We start from the raw sequence: 25721 nt of genomic DNA on the forward strand, positions 1-25721 counted from the left end.
TGTGAGGTATACAAGTAATTTTTACTATGATTAAGGAATTTTGAGACTAATAAATTTGAGAACCTCTGGCCTATAGGAAAGAGAATATCTTTACTATCTTCCCCTTTCTTCAATGGTTTCTATGTGCTACCAGTATTTAAATATTCACTATAACTCTTCTGCAATCCCCTACCTCACCACCAGATCAACATGAACGTGGGGAACAGAGTATGCCTTTCTATTATCAGACTGAGTGAAAGAAAAATCAAGTCTCCACTTAAAAATGTGGCCCATTTATTTGAAACTGGGAAGCATCATTACACAGTGCAAACACTTCTTTGGTAAATGTATTGGTTACATTGAACATAACAAGGGCATTCAGCTCTTGATATCAGAAATGTAAATAAATATGTACAGTTTGCAACATATTAAAGCAATATTCTGACAGTGGATACTTTAAAAGTTCATCCAGGCACTAACCACTGTCCTTAAAAAAAAAATAAAATAAATGTGATCCAGCAGACATTTCGATGGAAATTACAGAACATTATTGCAAGGCACAGCTCGGCTCTTCCATGAATTTTCAGTTCACTAACAACGCATTCATTTTGAAAGATGCCTCAGTCAGGCACTCCAGCATGTTTTTGATTTTTTTTGTTTTTTTAACCCCCTTTTATATTGTCTAAGTCACACACACCACAAAATACCTCTCCAATAAGAAGCTATTAAGACATGGCAATACTTCCACAAGAGTAGAAAAATCACTATTACAGTTTCTATACCTGAGCATTTTTAAAACTACCCTAAAATTCTGAGGATAAGTTAAGAGAAAATGTTTAACTTTTCTTGGTTGATAGAACCTTTTCCATGGTTCAATGATATCTTTCCCATTTCAAGTACCTTCACCAGAGAATTTGAAACAAGTCCTATGTCCCATGAAATTCAAAGAGACTTGATGAAGTCATTTAATAGTATTCAAATGGAAAATGAAGCCAACCAGTCTTGGTGCATGAAATCAATTTGAAGCTTCTTAACGCTGACTATCAAATGTAGCCCATCACAAATGTGCCACAGCATAGCATACATAGCCATGTTCTGCTAGCAAAGGACACTATGTGCCAAGGCTGTTCCCTGACTCTCATTTGAATGATGCTGATTATGTCACAAAAGGCATTTATAAAAGGCATATCATTGCAAGACTTAGTCACAATCAAATGTACCATGCATGAGAAAGCCTTATCTAGTAATCCTAGGCAGAATCACACCATTTACTTTGGCCTACCCTGCAAAGTGATGATCTTATGTGCTTTCACAGAAAACAACTGTGCAGTTTTCATACTTAATTCCATTATTTCATGTGCACAGAACACAGCAGTTGGACTGGGATAAGACAAGAAGAAAGAGATTGTGGCACAAATACAGCCCAAATTTAAAACAAACAAACAAAACAAGCTCACATGAGGTACATTTCATTGAAAAGCATGATGGCAAAAGACTCAGAACAGGAATACTAAAAGAGGAAGAACTCTTATATATTGGAGCCAGTTTATCTGCTCCTCGAATACTTACACGTGGACAGCGGTCTGTAAAATGTTAAAAAAAAAAAGATAAAAAAACCCAACAACACACGAATGAGGTATAGGGATTTACCATACATGCACAGCATACCTGGAAGCTAATTCTCATCATTCAAATATCTAATTGGAAAAGATAGAAATAAAAAGTCCAATAAATGGCACTACTACTAAGAGCAGTAGCTATCTATTGAAGTTTTTGGCAGTTCACCTAATAATTAATAGATATCTTCATATACTAAATGGTATGAAATATAATTTTCACATTGTTTTAAGAAACCCATTTTATAGATGCAGGTCAAAAATTCAAACCAGTTGATTTCTAAATATGAGTTCATATATTCATTACAATCATGCTAGGAAGAAACAAAACAGGGACAGTGGTAGGAATTTACACATTTTAAGGGAAAGAGTAGTGTTTGTTTTATGATCAAATGTTAATGACCTATGAAATATCACATATGGCTAAGAAAAACTGAACAAATACCAGGGTTCATTCTGGGGGGTGGAGAAGGATTTTTTAAAAAGACCATGTTCCACTGGTAATACACTAAGAAAAGATACATCTCAACTTGCCAAGCATGTATTTCTTTTGTAAATGTTGCTTGAAACTTCATACCCATTTCATTGGGCTTCTTTCCACATCCCTCTTTGCTATTCATCCCCATTTAATCCTTATGCACATTTGCTCTCTCTGGGCTGTTCGGCATTAAGACTGAGAACTCAGCAGGGCACAAATTCATCTTTATCTATTGTTCAGAGGTACCAATGGGCTGAGTTTAAATTAAAATAACATCACAGTAAATATTAGGGGGACCTCGCTTGCCTGACTGTGCAATTTCATAGTAGCACCAATTTTTAATTTAATACAAAAGAAAAACCTGAGAAGCCTAAGAGAGGTTATATAACCATTCACCTACTTCCCTTTCCATACATTTGTATCAGGGAGGTGCCTGTCTCCTGGGAAACTAAATAAAGAATGCACACAGCATTCAATTCTTTAACAGCATCAGTTTGATGTTATGAAATGTCTCCATTCTGGATGTTTTGTTAAAGTTTGCAATTATCTGTATTAGCCACCTGATCTCAAGGAGGCTTAGCAGAGAATCCCACCCTTACCCCACCCCCCAAAATGTATACAGGCAGCTATGGCTTCTTTTGTTTGTTAACGGTGTTTTTTAAGCAGACTGGACAACATTCTCCTTGGATCTTCACTGGAGCTGGACAATCTGTTGGTTGACAAGATTCCACAAAACAAGTGATTTGGCCATCCTATGGGAAAAAGATTTTGTTACTCATATTTCTACAACACTGACATTACAATGCCCCCCTTCCTATAACTCACTCTGCACACAGACACTTTTAAGGGCATTTATTCAGTTTATTTTTTGTAGCTCTTCATGTACTTAAGAAAATTATATAACTTTATGATTTTTTCACTTAACAAAGTCTTGGAACAGCTAGTTGGTGCAATGGGTAGAACACCAGCCCTGAAGTCAGGAGGACCTGAGTTCAAATTTGACCTCAGACACTTAAAACTTCCTAGCTAAGTGACCCTGGGCAAGTCACTTAACCCCAATTGCCTAAGGGAAAAAAAAGTCTTGCTTCTCAAGTTTAGATTGGATTAGATCAAAAGCATTAAACTAGGATAGAAATGGAGGCCACTAATCTGTACATAAATCTATGTGGATGATAAATCGATATCATTTTCAAATGTAATATCTAGATTTTATTGTATTTCTTTATATTTTTGGATTCTGTTGTTGTTGAGTGTTCTAACTCTCCATGATCCCATTTAGGGTTTTCATGGTAAAAATACCAAGACGGTCTGCCAGTTGCTTCTCTAACTCATGTTACAAATAAGGAATGGGAGCAAACAGAGTTGTTTCCTAATCTAGGTTCTCCTGATTACAGGCTTGGTGCTATATCCACTGTTCCCCCTAGCTGTTCTTGTTACATATTCCTAATAAAATTTTAATCTAGTTTAAACTATACTTATTATGGGTCACATATTTGACATGTCTGGAGTAAATGACTTCCATGATCTTCCTTTAAATTCTATATTTCTGTGAATTGTAAAGTTATCTTTAAATATTTTATTATCATGTGGAAGAGTAGGTATAATGGAAAGAAAATACAGAGGCAGATGTGGATATAAGGAAAAACTTTCTAACAGAACTATTCACAAGCCTTAGTTGGTTCTCTACTATTGGTAATTTTTAAAAGAAAACTGAATGATAATTTCTTTGGCTATACTTTTGAGAGATTTGAGGTCAACTAAGGATTGGACTAAATCTACACTAAGATTCCTTCCAGAGATTCTGTGAAGTTAGGTGATTTTCTTTAGCTTTCCAACTTGAAACTAGTTAGTCACAAAAAAAGTTAATCCCTAGCCTCTTACCTAAATGGATATTTCTTTAAGTATAAAATAAAGAACAAAAAAAGTGAGAAGTCAAATGCCTTGAGGATCTCCAGTTACACAGAACACTTCTTCCTTAGAGGTTTCCAACATTTCCACCTCTCCCCATCATCAAAAAATGTAAAGAGTTTCCCTGACTTAGTTGGCCTTTTCTATTGGCTTCCTTCTTTTAACTTCTTCAACTACAACAACTATTTTATGCACAGAGAGAGAAACTTGAGGTTTTTGTTAGGTATGACTATGGAAGGAGAAAGTAGGCTAGATCAGAAGTGTCAAGGGGACAATGACTAAAACTGAGTAAAAGGATTTCTTACATACTCACTTTGCATTCACACATAGTACATGAATCTCTTTTCCATTTTTCATTGTTTGGATATGATTTACCCTTTTCATCAGTGCATTCAGTTTTACTGAGGCGTGATTCAAGTTTCTTTATCTGCAGAAAGATTAAAGTTTAATTAGTCACTTCTGAATAAGTTTACCCATATAATAAACCTGATCTCTTGCTTCACTTGTAATTCCGTACTCATCTCTCCAATTTGTGAAAATTAACCTTATTGATGTCATCACAAAGAATTCATGGGAAAATGTAGGTCACAAGATTAGAAAAAAAAAATGCAATTCAAGGGCAACTAGGTGGCACAGTGGATAAATCACCAGCCCTGAAGTCAGGAGCACCTGAGTTCAAATTTTTTCACTTAACAGAAGAAACATGGAAAGCTAAAAAATCAAGAATTATTCTAAAAGGATTGTGGAGTACACTTGACTATACAGTGATAAATGACAAGTTTCCCATATAAATATTTTCAAATATCTGATTGAGGGACTTCTAGAGACTACCTTGCTTGTAAATATCTTCAACTATAGATGTATACTTATGAGGATTATGTTATATAGAATTGTTCCTCTTAACTTTTTGTTTCAGAGAAGAGGATATTGTTTTCATACATTTGATCTGAGTTCAATCTTTCCTTGTAACACATTGCTCTAAAAACCCAAGACATTCCCAGAACCTGGAAAAATAGTTCCTTACAATAAAGAGTACTCTTTAAGTATTATAGTTTTATGTGAACATTTTAAGGTGATGAATGGAAGAAAGCAAAAAAAAAAAAAAAGACTGGCCACTTCCACTCCAAACATCTCATCACCAAGGTACAAAGCAGTTCAGATAACGTACACTGAGGCAGAAGAATTAAATTGGGCACCACTGCTAACATGGCCCACATGGATATTTAATAAACATACCAGTTTCTTACCAAAACAAAAGAACTACAGCTCCCTTAATAATTCAAAATCTTTTCCCAATTAAATTGCCTTATTGTTTTCCCACAAGTTTGAGTATAAACCAAATTTACAAATCAAGAATTTTAGTTCTAAAAAAGAAAAAAAAAAGTGAATAAATAAAAGAACTTTAGCTAAGAGGCAAAGACCTAGAAGATCTTTTCAAGTGATGAAACTACTTAAATTTTCTAAATCTCTTTATAAACCTAGGAATCTAATATAAAGGTATTAATCACAAGTTAATGTTCTTTGAAGGGAAGAATTAAACCATTCATAAATTAGAGTTCCATAAATACTTATATTGCCAACTTCATAGTTCAAGAATTTACATTTTCAGTTTGGCCTCTTCCTTTAAAATTGTCTCTTTATGATCAGTTCAATTAAAAACTATAAATGTAATTAAATTTATTGGTATGAATTAAAACTATGACAGCAATGCATTTTAAAAGCTTTTTAACATAATTTGACATTAATTTCTTTTAAAAAACACTTTTTAATTCATCTTCTCAGATAACAGAGGAATTATAGGAACAGAATTAGAAAACACTTCACACAAATAATAGATCTAAATAACTGGAAATATAATAATTGCCTACATAAAGGTCAAGGTAATTCAATAAAAATTATAATACTACATAAATTAATTTACTTATTCAATCAAATTATCAAATCATTATTATATAAAGTTAGAAAAAATAACAAAATTCAACAAAAGATTAAGAATACCAAGGGAATCAATGAAAAAAAGTAAAGGAAAGGGGCCTGGCAGTAACCAGATTTCAAACTCTATTAAAAAAATAATCATCAAAACAAACTGGTACTGAATAAGAAATAAAAATGATAGATCAATATATCAATAGACATATAATATATAGAAGTAAAAGACCACACCAATCTGGTATTTGAAAAACTGAAGATCTAAGCTTTGGGGGCATGAATTGAAAGCAATCTAGCAGAAATTATGCATAGATCAACATCTCACAGTGAATATAACAAGATAAACTCAAGATGAATATGTGATTTAGTCATCAAAGATGGCATCATAAGTAAATTAGAGGAGTACAGAAAAAAAAATTCCTTTCAGAATTATGGGTAAAGGAAAGATTCAACCAGAAGCAAAGATGGTAGAAATGAAGGAAGCATTGGAGCTAAGATAGATTGGAGTAAACAGAGACTTGAGGCATGGAGGCCAATTAGCAATTGATTACAATATTCACCTGAGGGGTAATGGGGGTCTAAAATAAAGTGATGACTATATAATTGGAGAGGAGGGCACTTATAAAAAAGGTAATATGACGATAATGGGTTATTATTCCTAAAGACAAGATTTGGTAACAAATTAAATGTTTGGCAACAGATTAAATGTGTGGGGTGACACACATAATTTGACACCAATTTTATTCAGAGAAGGAGTACAAGGATTTCACCAGAATGCCAAAGGGATCCATGACCACAAAAAGGTAAAGAATTCCTGATTTGGAGAATAGAAGCTAAGTATTCTCTATCTTTCTCAAAACCTGTCTATACATGGGTTCTCCCCTTTCTTCTCTTTCAGGAGGTAATGCAGTAAAATTCAGTCCTTGCAAAAGATACCCCAAACACAATTTTTAAAAAATAATTCATGAAGAAAAACAATCAATACTGAAAAGGGAATACTGAATAAGGATTGATATAGGAACATGAACTTAAAATATATGTCTGCATATAGCAATTACATCTGGAAATATACATGCAAATGCATGTCTAGTATCTATCTAAAACTGCTACTACCACAATGATTTAATAATTACTCAAGTGAGTATAATTACATATCAAAACTTTCCATTATAAATTATCTTAAAATTAAGAGTGTTCAAAAAGTGGAGAAGATAATTCCATGTATCCAAGTTATAGAACAATTTATAAAATATTTCACATGCATTCTCTTGTTCCAATACACAAGAATCTTCTAACAAACACACTACAGATATTATAATCCATTTCACACATGCGGAAGTTTCTATACCATAGAAGTGATCTAAAAGTCACATCACACAAGAATGAATTTGTACATGGCCTTTTACTTCCTAGAACTTTGATAATGATCCTGTAGTTGATAACACAATATCAAAACCCTCATTTAAAGCACTTGGGTGTTCCCTGGTGGTCTTAACATCTAAGTACTCACCTGTCTGCACTTGATCAGGTAAAAGCAATAAGAACCCAAAACAACTCAACATGGTTGTAGGTAAAAATAAAAAATAAGTGCAAAGCAAACAAAAAAATAACATTTATGACACACTCTATACCACTGAGTTTCAATAACTCCAGCATTACTTGGGGAGGAATGGATGTATGGTAAAATCTGTGATTTGAGAAAAGATGCAGAAATATGGAGATATCTATTTTTAAATGGGCTTCATTACAAAGAGATCTCTATGTAATGAAAATGGTATTCGTAGAATTTAGCAGAGCAGTTATCACTACCCTTCTGGTTACCTGTTTTCTGAGGCCCATGATGGTCTTTTGCATTTCCAGAACAAATTCTTTGAAGTCATTTGTTGCTGGTACATTCATGTGTTCATCAGAGGAAGAAGTGAAATTACTGAAAGGATTAGTGTGCTTTACAGTACTGCAGCAAGGACAAAAAAAAAATCAACACAACATTAATACTTTTTCCCAAGTATATCATTTTGAGAAAAGACAAGGCTACATTCCCCCAAAAAATAAGTAAATAAATATACAGATAAAATAAACTAAATTGGGGAGGAAAAATGAGAAAAACAAATTTTGCCTACAGCTAAGTAGAAAGTAGAAGCCGACCATCTGCCCCTGAAAATACACAAGATGAAAATCAAACTGTCAAAGCTAAATTGAAAGATTGCAAACTTGTGTCTCCATTTATTCAGTTTAATTTTCCTAGTCTAGCTTAGCCTACTTATTTCTCCCCTTCTAATTCTCACCCTTCTCCAGTTACCAGAAAAGGAAACAAAAATCATAAGACTCATAAGCCCTCCTATCTCTGTCATGACCACCATTCCTTTCATGATCAAGATTAAAACACATTGCCATTAATGCAAGGCATCTGCTATACAAAGGTTTCTGTGTATATAAATATACCTTAGTATTTTTCGTGCTTTAGTTTTCTTTGCAGGCTTGTCTTCCTGATAGCTGAATTCAAGAGAGCGTTTTCCTCTGAAGTGATATGAAAATACATTAAACTGCCCTCTAGTCCTACAATCTAAAGTTATAGACAAAAGATGTATTAGTTACTGTCATCTCTAGTTTTATACTTAAATAAAAACAGAGTATGTTTTTTTTAAATATAACCCATTAATCTTGAGGATTATGATTACTACTGCCAACAGCACTCCAGAAGGTCTTGTAAGTTAGCATCTACTATCACCTAAAGTAGTCCACTGGTTTGATGAAAAAAAAAAAAAAAAGCCAGAAAAACAATAGTGCTTCATAGGAAAAACAATAAATGTCATACATGTGGGCAACCACTCAAATGGCACAAGTGGCAAAGCTTACTAGCTTTATTACTTTGTAAGGTTTATTTATAATGCATTCATGATACTACTGTTAGATGCTAGTCAAAGCAAACTTAGAAAGGATTTTCTTATATGTCAAACAAAAAGTACCTAAAGGAACATTAATAAGCAATAGACTTAATTATGATATATGGAGTCTGAGGACTTGTATTAAATAAAATACCAGCTCTAATATTTGTTATTAATAATAATTATAATAATTAATTGTATAATTATATTTTTATTATTACAATTAATCACTGACTAGTAATAATAATAATTAAGTGATGTTGATTTATTGGACAAGTCAGCTCCCTTCTTTGTATCTCCTTTCTTCATTAAAAACAAAAGAATAGGGGGAAATGATCTGTAGAGTCATTTCCAGCTCTGAATCCTATAATCCTATTTATTGTTTGGCTTTTTAAAAATAAAACCCATTATTTCACTTGGCTAAAGAATAAAAAATTGGTGAGAAAATTATCTCTACATATATACATATATATGTATGTATACATATACATACATATACATATACATATATACATATACATATATACATATACATACATATATATATATATATATATGAAATAACAACAGGGCCTGTAAAGAATGCACAGGATTTCAAGTACTAAGGTTTGGCCTTTTGTTACAGGAGATCTAGAAGATGCTAAATAGAAGCATCTGAATGTTCCTCTGAATTTCTTGCATGATTACTAGAAAGTAGAAATAATACAGTGGAAAAAAAATCTCCCACAAAATTTGACATTAGAATGGCTGGATTAAGTAGACTTCTTATGGAGAGAGCCATCTATATCTAGAAATAAGACCGTGAGGAATGAGTATGGATCACAAAATAATATTTTCATATTTTTTGTTGTTGTTTGCTTGCTTTTTGTTTTCTTTTTGATCTGATTTTTCTTCTGCATCATAATTGTGGAAATATGTGTAGAGGTACTCCACACATTTAATTATATATTATTGTCAATTACTATAATATTATTATACTGATGTTATATTTTACATATTATTATATTATATACAATTAAATACATTATTTATATACTTAAATATATATTTAATTATATTGAATTACTTGCTAACCAGAAGAAGGGCTGGGGAAAGAAGGGAGAAAATAATTTGGAACACAAGGTTTTGCAAGGGTTCACCCTCTTCATGCTGAAAATTATGCTTACATTTTGAAAATAAAAAGCTAAAAAAAGAATAGTTAGGTTCAAATTCTGACTCTCCAGTATAGCATTAAGCATGTCATCTAACCGTTTTAAGAATTAGTTTTATCGTCTATAGAATAAGAGAGTTGCAATAGAATATTTCTAAGATCTCTACTAGCTACAAATTTATATTACTATGCAAAATTTGGAGTATATTCAAGGCAATTTTGAAGATGAACCCAAAACACACAAACATAAGTTAACATCTGATGCTATGAAGAAACACTGTCCTAAGTAAAACTATGCCTTAAAAGAGTCTTTATTGAAGGAAAAAGACACATGATTTTAGTAAATTCACCAAACCTAAATTCCTTGAGCTGTTCTGTAGTTATGGTTTTTTAGCCTAAAATTAAAACAGTCCTTTCAGCTTTGAACATAGGGGGTACTCAATAAATGTAAAATTGAGTTTGTTATAAAATAATATGACCCTAGACAGTTGCCTCATGTTCTGAGAATGAGAAGAAATATGACTCATCTATCTTAAAGATGGCTAAGTTTCTCAAACAAATTAACTGACAAACTCCTTAGAAGATAATAGAATGGGAAAACTATGGAATGCCAAAGATTAAGTCTTTCAAAGGAAACTCATATTTTCAGAGCAAGGGAACAGAAAATCTGGCTGTGCTACTTCTTAAGCAGCTAAAGGCAATCTGGTTTAGTTATCAAAAATGAAAAGGCCTTTTGTATCTGATCAAGTGAAAAAGTCTTGGCATTTCCCAAAGATTCATAAGACAACAACTTTCTTTAAATATAAAGACTTGCCCTCTTGACATTCTGATGGAAAAGTATTTTGAGTAGAAAAATGCAGAAGGAATATAAAAAACAGATACAGCTTTTCAACAGCTGGAATAAGCAGAATATAAACTACTAACTTTAAGGAAAATAGGTCTCCACTGAGAACAAATGATTCTTGATTGAATTATTCCAACATTTGTACTGTAATAATTGCAATAAAAAGAACATTAAACCAAAGCTGAATATTAGGTAATTTTAATGATCAATCTTAGCCCTAGGGAAAAAATGACCATAACTCTCTTTTTCTGCTGTGCATATGGAAATGCTCATATTTGATGAGATTTGACAAGTACAAAGTAACAGAAAAAAATTTTTTTTAAATGTAAATATATTTTCCTCTTTTTTTGAAGAGATGAAAGTATAGAATGTTGCATATGTTGTCCAAAGTCATTTTTGTATTCAATTATTCCACCGATGTGTGTGTGTGTTTTGTTTAGGGGGATTTTTTTGGGCTATAAGGGAAGCTGAATGTATTGAAGATGGTAGTGGGTAAAGATATCAAGAAATAATCGTGATAGAAAAACAAAAGACTCATATGAAATCTTAACAAGCATACATATATATACACATATATATATATATATATATATATTCAGGATTTTTTATGAAAAACCATAGTTGGAAAAGATAAAGGATGCAAAATTGTAAATTGTAAATATCAGCAACAGTTTATCATATAATACATTAAAGCCCATATTTTATCTACTTATCAGTTAAGTTAACCTTCTATTAGTATCATTGCAAATACTATATGTATGTACATATACATGTAGATGTATGTGTATGTGTATATATATATATACCCATATGTGTGTGTGTGTATATATACAAACACAGAGAAAGACGATTCTCACTGGATAATAAAGCAAATTTTACATAATGCAAAATTGCACGGGACTGAGAAAGGAAGGGAGAGAGGCAGGAAGGGGTTCCATTCCCACCCATGGAGACAGGGAGCCAGCACACAGTTCAACAACATATGAGGGCCAAGGACAGATAAGTCAGAATAGGAGGAGGAACATAACCAGCCTTTTGGGATCATACATAAAGGCAGGTGGTCATACCAATCAAACAGCCAACACATTATTTTATAGAACTAGAAAAAAATAACAAAATTTATCTGGAAGAACAAAAAGTCAAGAATATCAAGGGAATTAATGAAAAAAATTACAAAACATGGTGGCTTAGCAGTGTTAAACCTAAAATTATATTATAAAGTAGTAGTAATAAAAACCATTTGGTACTGGCTAAAAAACAAAGTGGTGGATCACTTGAATAGATAAGATACACAATATATACACAATACACAATAATCAAGGCCTATAGCAATCTACTATTTGATAAACCCCCAAACTTCAGCCTCTAGAATAAGAACTCACTATTTGACAAAAATTGCTGAGAAAACTGGAAAAAATAGTCAGAAGCTTGGCATATACCTACATCTCACACCCAATATCAAAATAAGGTCAAAATGGATACATAATTTGAGCATAAAGGAGGACACCATAAACAAATTAGAAGAACAAGGGATAATTTACCTATCAGATCTTTGAGAAGGCAGGAATTTATGACCAAAGAAGAACTAGAGAACATTATGAAAGGCTAAATGGACAACTTGATTACATGAAATTAAAAAGGTTTTACACAAATAAAACCAACAGAAATAAGATTAAAAGAAAAGTACAAAACTGGAAAAAAATCTTAGATTATTTCTGATAAAGATCTCATTTCTAAACTATATAAATAACTGTGTCAAATTTATAAGAATACAAGTCATTCCTCAATTGATAAATGGCCAAAGGATATGAACAATTTTCAGATGAAGAAATTAAAGCCATTTATAGTTGAATGAAAAAATACTCTAATTCATTATTGATTAGAAAAATGCAAATTAAAACAACTCTGAGGTACCACTTCACATGTCTCAGATTGGCTAAGATGACAGGAAAAGATAATGATAAATGTTGGAGAGAATGTAGAAAAACTGGGACACTAATTCATTGTTGGTGAAGTTGTGAAATGATCCACCCATTCTAGAGAGCAATCTGGATCTATGCCCAAAATGCTATCAAACTCTGCATATCCTTTGACCCAGCAGTGTCATTACTGGGACTGTATCCCAAGGAAATCATAAAGGAGGGAAAAGAACGCACATGTGTAAAAATGTTTACATCAGGTTTTTTTGTGGTAGCAATGGACTGGAAAAGGAGTGGATGCCCATCAATTGGGGAATACCTGAACAAGTTGTGGTACATGAAGATAATGGAATATTATTTTTTCTTTAAAGACTGATGATATAATCTGATTATAGAAAGGCCTGGAAAGATTTACATGAACTGATGCTGAGCAAAACAAGCAGAACCAGGAATACATTGTACATAGTAATAGCAAGAATGTGTGATAATGTATGAAAGACTTGGTTCTTCTCGATGATTCACTTGATCCAAAGCAGTCCCAATAGATTTTGGACAGAAAATGCCATCTGCAACCAGAAAAAGAACTAAGGAGACTGAATATAAATAAACATATGCTATGCTCTCTTCTTTTTTGTTTTTTTTTCCCTCTCCCATGGTTTTTCACTTTTGCTCTGATTTTTCTCTCCCAACATGATTCATAAAGCAATGTATATTAAAAACAAATAAAATTACTATAATAAAAAAGACATAAAGGCAGGTGGGTGGAGCAGGATAAAAGTCTCTTCTCTCAGCATTCAGGTATCAAATCAAGAATCAAGCTCCTGATCCCTGCAGCAGTTCTATTTTCACTTTTTTTTTTGGTAGTGGGGTGAGAAGCCACAGAGTGTGTTGTTGATGGGCAGAAGCAGAGAGAGAGAGAGAGAGAGTGCTCAATTCTGTAAAATAAAGTTAATATGGCAAGGGTTTTTTTGAAATGTAGATTAATTTTTAAATTCTTTACATAAAGTTGAATTTGTATAATACAAATTTAAATAAAACAAAACAAGAACTGTCAGGGCAGGGGGGAAGAAGGGAGGGAGGGAAAGATGGAAGGAAGGAGGGAGGGAGGGAAAAAAGGAAGAAGGGAGGGAGGAAGGAAGAGAGGGAGGGAGGGAGGGAAGGAGGGAAAGAGAGAGAGAGAGAAACCCCAAGAGACATAGAATCAAGAAAAGAGCTAGTTTTTTTTTTAATTTTTTTTCTCACTGTGAGAGTGAGGTTGACCTAGGTTCATCCCTGCATCTGTCACATACTGGCTGTCGACCTAGAGCAAATCAAACCATCCAATGCCTCAAACACCAGAAAGGTTGATCTTTGTTAACAGAAAGACTTCTCTACTAGGAGCTCTCTATTTCAGTGAAATTACATGCTCAGTCAAAGAAACACGTGGTCCACTGGAGAGAAGAATACTAGATTGGGAATCAGCAACCATACCCCCTATCTTTGGTAGAGCAGGACCACTATTGCTGAAATTATATTTTGAAATATTGAACTAAGTATCAAACAAGGAAACATAAATTCAAAGAAAGGTACAAAGGTAAAGTTAAGAATAGAAATAAAATCTGAGACAATTAAAACAGAACACTGCCTATAAAAAACTATCAAGGCAAGTAATGAAGAACAATCTTTAAGATTAGTCTGGACTATGGCAGTCTAGTCCAATAAGACTCAACCTTCTAGAGCCGAGTGGGAAAAAAATTTTTTTCTGCCAAAAGTCATTTGGATATTTATAATATCATTCAAAAGCCATACAAAATTATCAACTTGAAGAACTCAAGCAGTAGGAAGTTGCTCTACATAAATTTTAGCTCACCATCTCCTGCAGTTGCCTTAGCAAATGATTTCATGGGCCTTATAAGATCCGTGGGACAGATTCAAGCTAATGCAAATTACATTAATGTCACCATATGTAAGTAGAGGACTATATGCTTCTTAAAGCAATCTTATATACAACATAGTTCTCTGAAACTGATTGCAGAAAACAATTTTTAAAAATAAATGATACATATTGTTCTGTAAGAAATGACCAACAGGATGATTTCAGAAAGGCCTGGAGAGACTTACATGAACTAATGCTGAGTGAAATGAGCAGGACCAAGAGATCGTTGTACACTTCAACAACAATACTATATAATAATCAATTCTGATGGATGTGGCCATTTTCAACAATGAGATGAACCAAATCAGTTCCAATAGAGCAGTGATGAATTGAACCAGCTACACCCAGCAAAAGAACTCTGGGAGATGACTATGAACCACTAGAATACCCAATAGAACCAATAGAATTCCCAATTCCTCTAATTTTGTCTGTCTACATTTTTGTATTTCCTTCACAGGCTAATTGTACACTATTTCAAAGTCCGATTCTTTTTGTACAGCAAAATAACTGTTTGGACATGTATACATATATTGTATTTAATTTATACTTTAACATATTGAACATGTATTGGTCAACCTGCCATCTGGGGGGGGGAGGGGAAAAATTAGACCAAAAGGTTTGGCAATTGTCAGTGTTGTAAAATTACCCATGCAAATATCTGGTAAATAAAAACTATTATAAAAAACAAATAAACAAACAAACAAACAAACAAATAAATAAATAATGCATTGAGTACTTTTTTATAACAACTCTATGAGGAATACAATGCAAGAATTATCTTTTTTTTTTAACAAACTGAGAAATCTATTGTCAAAGAAGTTAATTGACCTGTTCAGATTCAAACCTAATTATTTTGCTTGCGAATCCAATGTTATTTCTCCTAGTTCATGCTTCACACACAATCCCACCAATCCCACCACCACCATACTCCCAAATATCAATTATTAGTAACAAATTTGCTTCCTTCCTTTATATACAGACCTTCACAACAATCTTGCCACATTCTTAGGTCCACTTTTGGGATTTCATCACAGTTACTATATCCATGTGGAAATTCAGCCACTCTAAAGACATCCCTTTGCACATGAGTGATATTGTCAGAATTGTCACACAAAATTCGGGCAAGGGATGTCTGCTTGATTTGTGTCAATTGAGCAGGGCTAAATACTCCAGGGTTTTCATACCATAATCTGTAGTTTGGGTAAAGAAAGGAGAGAAGAAAGAGAGGAAAAATAGGGTCAAATAAGCAAAAATAAACCCCAAAATAACTAGAAGAAATGGAAAACAATTCCTCTAAGCCTCAAAGTTTAACTTCATGAGAGCATTCTGATTCTTGTCAGACTTACTTATAATGTGAGACAACTGCAGATAGTTAAAGGATCTTGGAAAAGTCCCTCATCCTCTCCAGGGGTTAGGTTTTGTTAGATGGAAATGAGGTAAATAGAATACATAATTTCTCAAGTCTCTTCCAAATTCTAATAGTCTATGAAATAATATCATGGAACACAAAACAGCTGGTCTCTTTTTTTAAGGACAGAAATTAAATTCTCCAATAAACTAGCCTTTAAAAAAGATCATAAACAAACAAAAAAAGACTACATCCTTTGGGAGTAAGTTAATAATAACTGAATGAAGGGAACTGTGGAAGTCTTGATATGAGTTCATACATTGAATATCTTATACTATATAATACAGATTAAATCTAGAACTTTAAAAACATCTGTATAATTCATCAAAGAAGCTATAAACTTTTATAATGATACATTCCTTATAAATTATACCCTGAAGATTTTATTTAGCAAAATTATTATTTTAACAGTGCAAACATTATACTATAGTTAATTTGGCTTTATATATATATATATATATACACTTATATATATATATTGCTGAGAAAGACACTCAAACAAGTTATTGTTTTGAAAAAAATTACTAAGAATAAAGAATACATTTTCTTCCCAGTTAATCTCAATATAGAAGACCTATAACATTCTCCTTCATACTTCTCCTACATCCTAGAAAGCATAAAGATACTAATAAATATTTTGGCACCATTTAATGCACACTCATTAAACTTTAGTTGGTATTCCAATGAAATATTGCTCAGAGCATGCAAATTACCTGTCCCCATCTCGTAGACGTTTAAATTGAGTACTTAGGAGGCACATCAAAGTTGGGCCTAGTCGGCTGCCAGGAACCAAATCTTCCACCATAAGAGCAGGAAATAAATCTATATTCAATGGTGAACCGTATAATCTATGACATTAAAAAAACATTTTAAATTTCCTTGACAAAGACATAATTATTTTTAAGATTTTCTTATGACTTTAGTAATCAATACACAAAAAGCAAAAAGATATTATAAATCAATTATGAACTATTCTATAGATTTTTTAAAAAGTATATACTACTATATTTAACAAATTAATAAGAAAAATATTCTTTGCTGACGTTTTGCTTTCTTCCTTGTATTTTTAATGTTTTATTTATGCTCTTGTCCTTAGCAAAAAGTAACATTTGACAAAACTCAAGCAAATACCAAAAAAACCCTCAAAAAGATCTACTTTCTTTCATGATACTTTTATATATTATGGCCTCTTTGATAAAGCTAACAAGAAAAAATAATCACAAAATTTAAAGATGAATAAATCTCATGTTGTGGAGACAGAAATATAAGTAGAATTCTATAGTAATAAGGAAGATGTTAGGGTGGGGGGAATGGGTGTCAATTGAACATCATTTTGAACTGATGTAGAGTAAAATGAGGTCACATCTGAACTCAGGAAAGTGAGCAATCCTGACTCCTAGCAGAGTATCTGTGCACTACGGCACCACCTAGCTGCCCCTAAAGAATAGAGCATTGGACTTAGAAATCAGGAAGATCTGAGTTCAAACTTCATTTCAAAAACTTCACTTCAAACACTGAGTTGTGTGACCTCAGGCATGCCATATAACCTCCCAATAATTTAGGCTCTTCATCAATGAGCCTTTCCCTAATACAATTATACTATAATCAATGGATTCAAATTGAATCAAGTAGGATGTTTATGAAGAACAAAGAATCTTATGAATGCTTAGGGTACAACCAACTAAGTATGGATCATCTATCTCAGAAACACATTAGAAACAGAAAAGATAGTACATCATATGTATCTGGAGGTTCACTCACATTTTTGGAAGCAAATAACCTCAAGTCCCCTTCCAATTAAATAATTCTAGATCTTGCTGTACAAAAATCTATAGTTTTTAAGGTGTAGAATCAATGGAAATTGTGTCCTATATGATAGATTAAGATGATCAGACTTCTTCAAATAAAACAAATACTATCAAAAAGGAGAGGAACAATTTTATAACAAGGACTAGGTATTTATTCTCTGAGAGACAGTTGGCAGTTTCTGAAATATATATATATATATATATATATATATATATATATATATATATATATATATATATATGAGAGGTCTATAATTATGATTTTCTAGTGCTGTCCAATATATTTTCAATTTTAGATAGATACTCCTGAATTATGATGGATTTCAAGTCAACCATTAACAGCCATCTTGGTTTTGTTTTGTTACAAATTTTGGTAGCATGATATATATTTTTAAAAGGGACTAAAATTTATCTGTATAAATATACTTTGGAATCTTAAATAAAGGAAAGAGGGTAAAAAATTCCAGTCCACTTTTGATCCAATTGTAATTTTATTGTAGTATATATTTTTTGTAATATGATATTTTAAAAAGTCATAAGACATAATCCTTGTATCAATGGACTTTGAAATTTTAGATAAATATGGAGAGAATGAAGTACCTGAGTATCTTCTGAATCCTGGGAGTTTAACTATAGTGCCACAAAATTGTTAATGGTCTGAGCCAGGATATAAACCTCTTTGTGGGGAAGAGAGCCAGGACCAAAGTGTTGCTATACACCAGTTTGATTTTTCACTTGAAGGGAAAGGGGGGGAGGGTGATCTCAATCCCTGTGAGATGAGCTCAGGGAATTCTGGAAGCGACCTTTTAAGAAGGAAGGCTTATTTCTCTTTTCCTTTTACTCATTTCCTTTTTTTATTGTTTAGGGAAGGGGAAAGCCCTTTTTGCAAGAAAACAAAAAAGGCATTAACGCTATTACAGCTTTGTAGAAAGGTGCTTGTTTGTTACATTGTAAAATCACATTTGGAAGTAGAGAAAATGCTAATTGCCAAAACTGATTATAAATTGTTCTGTACAAACTTTTCCTGTGTCTGTTTAAGCAATGGAGAAGGAATTTAAAAGTGAAATGCAGAACTTCCCCAAGTTTCTGCAGAATAAGCCAAATGTTTCAATTATGGATTTTGCCAGAGTCCAATGAATTTGCTGAGAGAAAATTTCAAAAATAAGAGAATGAACATTTTCATTGGGTAAATTAATAAAGACTCCTTCGTCTACTTAAAGTAAGTGATAAGATATCCTGATATCTTAAACAGATGAAAACAAATTCCAATGTAATTTTTAGATTCAATCAATTACAAGTTTTATATCAAATGTGAAAGTTTTTCATTGGGGTTGATATTGCACAAGAATCTTGTTCAGATAAGCTGAGGAAATTTGGTCATGCTTTAGATATAACATAAAGTAACAAGTGAGTTGACAACTGGATCTATTACAGAAATTGGAGCAAATATGATATCTCAATAAAAACTCCAGAGGAAGAACCGCCAGAGGGACAATTAGAAGTTTTGGGCTTGGCTTCAGTCTTCCAGTCTTTGGCTGGAGAAGGACCTTGTAAACTTTGAAAGGTCCAGAGGATTTGGGAATTTCCATCTTCTTATCAGTGCTTTAGGATCACATCCCTAGAAAACTAGTGACTGGGAAGAATAAAATAAGGAGCCAAGGACAGAACAGATAATAGATTCACAGTTCTGCAAAGTGCCTATCAAAAAGTTACACCATAAAAGGAGAACACCTTGAGCATCCCAAATAAGTGAGAAAAGGACTTCTAGGAACAAATATCTATGATTTATCCCTTACTCTCTAAGCTTTGTCCCATTTTCCCCTAGATCCTATACATTCATTTGGGATACTTCATAGACTTTAGGGGGATGTCTTAAATCAATTGTTTTACCAGTACCACCTTACTTAATTCCTTTTTTCTAAAAACTAACAATTATTCTTAAATAGAATGTTTGAATTATGAGTACATAATACTTTGATAGATCTGGGATCTTTTTGATGTGTTGGATGTATCCTCACATAGCTCCTCATCATGCATGATTCTTCTCTATGCCTCATTATGCCATAAGGAATCCACTCAATATTCTGGGGGTTTTCTTATACCCCATGGAAATTTTGGGCCTCTACAGTGCCTCTTGAGTGACATGCAATGTTTACTCTTCAGAGATCATGGTAGTTAGATGACTTGAGAGCCATCCAGCATCATGAATAAGTCTGAATTGTTATATATCACTCTTTCCCTAGCTATGGTCTTAGGGGCATCAAAAGAGAAATAGTACTGAATATTAGCTAAAGAAGCCTTATCTTAGTATTTCTGAATGATCTCTTTCTTCTCTTGGCTACCCTGATGGTTTACATTTTGAAATATTTCAGGATGTTTATAATATGCCTTTTACAACGAGATATTATTGCAGTTTTGTGACATTTATGAACATAATATAACCTATCTCTGTTCTCCCCCCTAAAGTTTGTATACTATTCCAGAAGAAATGGCCAAGTTTTATTTGAAACTTACCCTCTAAGTTTCTCTCGAATGTCAGGATTTTTAATTTCATTTCTCAGATCTTCAAAAGTAGCAGCAGAGGAAAGATTACAGTACACTCTAAAGTCATGATAGGGTGGAATACCATGATCTCGGCCCCGCTGGATATTGATTGCTGCTAGATCCAGGGCCACTGTATGAGCCATAGAGAATAGCCTCTCTGTCAGCTCGGTATTCAGTAATTGAGATGGCACCCGCATCTTTCCAGCAACACCAAACAATCCCCTTAGGAGGGGGTCAATGCCCCCTTCATTGACGATTCGGAATGGTGAGAAAAAGGCCTTGTGCAGAGGTATGTGGCCCTGTGCGATAGGCTCAAAGTTCTCATCTAGTCGATAGAGTAGTGGATTGATAAGTGTGTGACCAAACCTAAAAGCTGCTGTCGCAAAGGCATTGAAGATGCCAGAGTTAACACTGGGATCGTAACCTTTATATTCCCCAAGCATCTTCATCCCAACTTCACCGAAGATCTTAGGAAGCCAGTGGTTATATGTGATATGTTGCATCTCTGCACCAACAATTTTACGTGTCTCATAATATATAGTGTCACCATCCCAATGGGGATTGAGTTTTAGTAATTCAGTAGCAATGCGATTATGTTCTCGAAACCACAGCGTGTGCATGCTGGTCAGCCCAAGCTGTTCATTAGCACGGTGATCTCCAGCCAAGAAGCAAGGAATGGGACTTTCATTCTCATCTCTCATGCATTCAGTTGGTGGGCCAGTTGCAAAGGGAAGAAGAGGCTTTCCTGATCTCTGTACTATGCCTTGTCTCAGGAGGCCTCTGTGGCTGGCCAAATCTCTGATTTCCCGGGCTTCGTGATCTGAGCTCCCATAAACATTAGATGCATCTATATATGATGTGAGCTGGTTGATCTGTTCTCGGGGATAGACGGAGTTCATGAGCAGAGAGGTCATTCCACTGCCACACACTGGGCTAGAACGTACAAAGAACATACAACGGGCACCATTTCTGACTCTGTGGTCATTGGGTGGAACCATGATGGAAAAGCAAGGAGGATCATTGGTGCAGACAGAACTGCAGTGCTGACCATCAGAAAACCGGGCTTGACTGAGAGCAACAACTGTGGAATCTAAGTCATGGTCAAGAAACTGACCCCACTGCATTGTCATGTGGGTGAAATGCTCATCAGGGGTAATTGATTCAGTCCCTATCAAAGTGGTAGAAACCAGACGAGGCATAGGGAGCAGGTGTCCATTATAAAGTCTATTTGGATTAATACCTCGTGGCAAGTTAAACCCATTTTCATACACAGATTTTAAAAGTCGTTCAAAGGCAGTTAGAGATGCACCCCACATTGGATGTTGCAGGTTATTGCAAGTTCCATCATGGGTCCTATATTTCTGATGAAAGCACATATCTGAACAGTTGTTCACTCGTCTATGGGCAGTGCAGCCAGATAGATTTGCAATCAGACTTAGGTATTGAGGAGAAACAAGATCATTGTAATGGTAGCCTGAAAAGAAGACCAAAAACAAGAACCCAAATGACTTTTTCATTTGTGGAAAAGATGCAAAATAAATTGCTACCCGAAATTTTATTAACATTTTTTTCACTTCCTTGAATGAAATGTCAAATTATACTAACATCAAAGTAAAACATAAGCGTCTTAAGGGTAAAATTATATTTATCTTTTTTTTTTATTAATGCCTACCTAGCATGTTAAGAAAGTTTTAGTAAATTGAATTGAATAACAAAAGCTGAGGCACTGATGTAATGATAGAATCATTACTTATCTCATATAGAGAGATGCAACCTGAAGAAATCAATTGTATGTTGTGTATATTGTAAAAAGTAAATAAGTATCCAATGTAGGTTACTTGATAGATCTAGGTTCTAAAAATAAATGGTTAAAGAAATAAATAAATAAACAATGAGATGGTTTAGATATAACCAAACCCTTTTAGGATGAAAGGGAAAAGCACTGGAATTATTGCAGTATACTATAGTCAAAATTGTGACTCTGCTACTTATTAGTTGTATGACCTTTAGCAAGACCCTCCCTGTCTCTGGGTCTCAATTGATCACCTCCCTGTCTAATGGAGTGAAGGATGAATAGAGAATTGACAAATAGGCAGCATGAAATAGTGGAGAAGGTGCTGGTCTTATAAATGAAAAGGCTTAAATTTAAATCCCACCTTTAATCCTTACTGGCTATGTAACCCTGAGCAAATTAGTTTACCTCTCTTGGCCTTACTTTCCTAACCATAAAATGAGAATAATAGTCCCAATAAGGACAAATAGAACAGTATATATTTAAACACTTTGCCATGCTTAAAGAGCAATGTCAATGTCCATTATTATATAATGTCTATTATAACCTCTCCCCACCCCAATAAAAACACAACAACAACAACAACAACAAGGAAATGTGTGTGAAGGAAACATGCTTTATGATTTCTAAAGTTCCTTTCAGATCAATGAGTTTATGAATTTCCCTCAAATACATTCCTTATGGAAACAGAAATAAATGAAAGTAGGAAAGAAATGTAGAAGAGTAATTACTAACTGCTGAATCACTTGAGAAAAAATATTATACTATGTGTATCTAATTTTCCTTTTTAAAAAAAAAATCAAACTCAGAAGTGATTTTTTTATCTTTAAATACTTCTCAAATTTAAATTTTACTACAGTTAAGTTGATGGGATTTAAATATTACTCCATATAATTACAATTAACTTTTTAGGAAGCCACAATGAAATTCTCAATCATGAACATCAAAATAGAACATGAAATAAGACCTCTTACAAATTTTTGCATGACTCATGTCAAGTTTTAGTAGCTTTAATAAGATAGTGTCATCATTTCCATACCTTGTAGTCATAAATCTTAGGGAAGATACTATGTATCAGATTCCTAAAATAAAGGTCTCAAACACAGAGAAATCATACAATGATCCAGTACTTACCCAGGACTTTTTCATGTCCTACTATGAAAGATATTATTTAGCCTAATGTGTAGATATAATAATAGTATACAACACACACACATATACATAGACGCAATGTATTTGAGTAAATAAAATCAGCTTGCATTGTGAATTCAGAATTTTTAACAAATTAAACATAGTTTAAAACTGGTAATGACATATAGTTTAACAAATTAAAAGATACTTTCAGTAGTAGATTAATCAATGTTTCATATAAAATAGGAATGGGAATTTTTGAGAATTAGGAACTTTTATAAATATTCAATGACAGTTTCATATTTAGATTTCCCCTATTAGACTAAAAGTTCCATAAAAGCAGGGATAAACTTTATGTCTTCCAGAAACCCCAAAAAGTGGCTCACAGTTTTGTACTTACTAGGTGCTTAAAATATGATGAATGAATCCTTCAAATCTATCTCACACATATTGTCCTCAAAACTACTGGGAATTTCAAAAGACTGTAAATCTATTCAAACTTTTTGATCCAGCAATACCACTGGTAGGTCTATAGTTCAAAGAAAACTTAAAAAAAAAAAGGAAAAGGATCTATTTGTACAGAAAACATTCATAGTAACTCTTTTTGTGGTGGCTAGAAATTAGAAATCAAAGAGATGCCTATCAATTAAGGATGGTTAAAAAAGCTGCAGTGATTGTGATGGAATATTATTGTGCTATAAGAAATGACAAGAAATATGATTTCAAAAAACCTGGGAAAATTTACATGTATGAATGCTAAGCGATATGAGTAGAACCAGAAGAAAATTTCACATAATAACAGTACTATAACATAAAGAATTGTGAATAAGTTAAGCTATTCTCAATAATATAATGGTCCAAGACAATTTCAAAAGACTCATGATAAAAGACCTACTTCTAACTGATAGTCTGAATACAAACTGAAACTTAGCTGCTACTTTTTCTCTTCCTTTCTTCCTTACTTCTTTCCTTTCTTTCTTTCAATTTGAATATTCTGTAGAAAATGACTGTATATGTATAACATATATAAGTTGCTTTCTATTTCAGGAAGGGAGGAGGGGAGAAGAATAGAGAGAAGAGGAGAAGGAGAAAAGGATAGAATTTGGAACACAAAACTTTTTAAAATGTTTTAAAAATTGTTTCAATATGTAATCAAGGGAGGAGAAAATATATATATATAAACTACTAAGAGTTTTAGAATACAGTATTATTTGTTTTAGCTTAACACTAGTTTGAAAAAAATTAATATAATTTATTGCCACCTAATTCATTAGTTTTCTTATCCCAAGAATACATATAACCCTTCAGATGAACCCATGAAACAGCTATGGAGCAGAGCTAGAGAGAAACATTCTATTTCCACATTGAGAAAGAACTGTTTTCAAATATATGTCTCTTCTTCCTGTGTATACATTTAATTTTAGGCCATTATCAGTACCCTTATCAAGTCATAAATTGGCCATTTTAACAAGGAATCATGACTAGAAAGCCTCCTGGAATGTTCCACAACATTCTACAATATAAATGTCAAAACATATGCTAATAATTCAGTGTGGAGTATCTCTGGATGCGTTTCTTAAAGAATAACTTATTAAAGTCAGAATGTTACTCAAATTAAAATGAAAAAATAAGGTGAGTTAAAAATAATTTTCCCAAATTATGAAAATGGGCAATGGGACTCACAAAAAAACAGATATCAATACTATAAATTATTTAAAACTAAAATGCTCTTTTCTTACTTCAGATGCTAGTAGGGATTAATAGATAGATTAGAGTTTTAGAGCCAAGAACACCTGGCATCAACCCCTGTCTCTGAAATATACTACCTACCTAACATGAACTAATGTAAACCAGTACCCTAACTTCTCAGTACTGTGGGTAATTCTATTAGACTTAACTTGCAGAGATAGTGCTGACCTTAATTGATAAAGGAAGTTCCCTCATCCATCAATTTTGTATGCTAATAAAAATCACAAGTCTAGTCACTATCAATATTTTGAATTTTTTTTACACTATAAAAGTTTTTCTACTTTAATTGCTAAGAGAAGTCAAATTAGTTTATTAGAGATATATGGATTTAAAAAAATTAAAGATGTAGCACTTGAAGACTAAAATGATCCTCTCATTCATTTCTACAATAAATACAGGAAAGAAGAGGGAGATGGGAAAAGGACGAAGAGAAAAATGGTGATAGAGGGAGAGGAAGAAGAAGAAAAAGAAGAGAAGGGAAAGATACATTACACATTTTTATTCTGGAATTAATTGCTAATATTTTTTTTTCTCTCTCTCCCTCTCCCATGCTGTTTTCTCAAGAAATTACTTAGATTGTTTTGTATTTTTACTCTTTGTATTATTTCCTCTTCATAGAATGTAAGGTGCTTGAGGGCACGAATTGGGGTGTTTTTGTCTTAGCAA

The 25721-nt window shown here is 33.1% G+C and overlaps 1 protein-coding gene across 2 annotated transcripts in view; it reads right to left on the reverse strand.

The window, feature by feature from the left end:
* Positions 1–259: 259 nt before the first annotated feature.
* Positions 260–25721, reverse strand: part of PXDN (peroxidasin) — a 147366-nt gene continuing 121904 nt past the window's right edge. For both annotated transcript variants that reach the window (XM_074288007.1, XM_074288006.1), the window contains 7 exons: positions 20354–21857; positions 16745–16879; positions 15605–15813; positions 8353–8473; positions 7732–7864; positions 4295–4408; positions 260–2825 (listed from right to left, as the gene is read on the reverse strand). In XM_074288007.1, the coding sequence (XP_074144108.1) occupies positions 2700–2825; positions 4295–4408; positions 7732–7864; positions 8353–8473; positions 15605–15813; positions 16745–16879; positions 20354–21857 (2342 nt within the window). In that variant the 3' untranslated portion in view covers positions 260–2699. The remainder of the gene's footprint in view (positions 2826–4294; positions 4409–7731; positions 7865–8352; positions 8474–15604; positions 15814–16744; positions 16880–20353; positions 21858–25721) is intronic.

This window comes from Sminthopsis crassicaudata, chromosome 2 (assembly GCF_048593235.1).
Source record: "Sminthopsis crassicaudata isolate SCR6 chromosome 2, ASM4859323v1, whole genome shotgun sequence".
Classification (NCBI taxonomy): domain Eukaryota; kingdom Metazoa; phylum Chordata; class Mammalia; order Dasyuromorphia; family Dasyuridae; genus Sminthopsis; species Sminthopsis crassicaudata.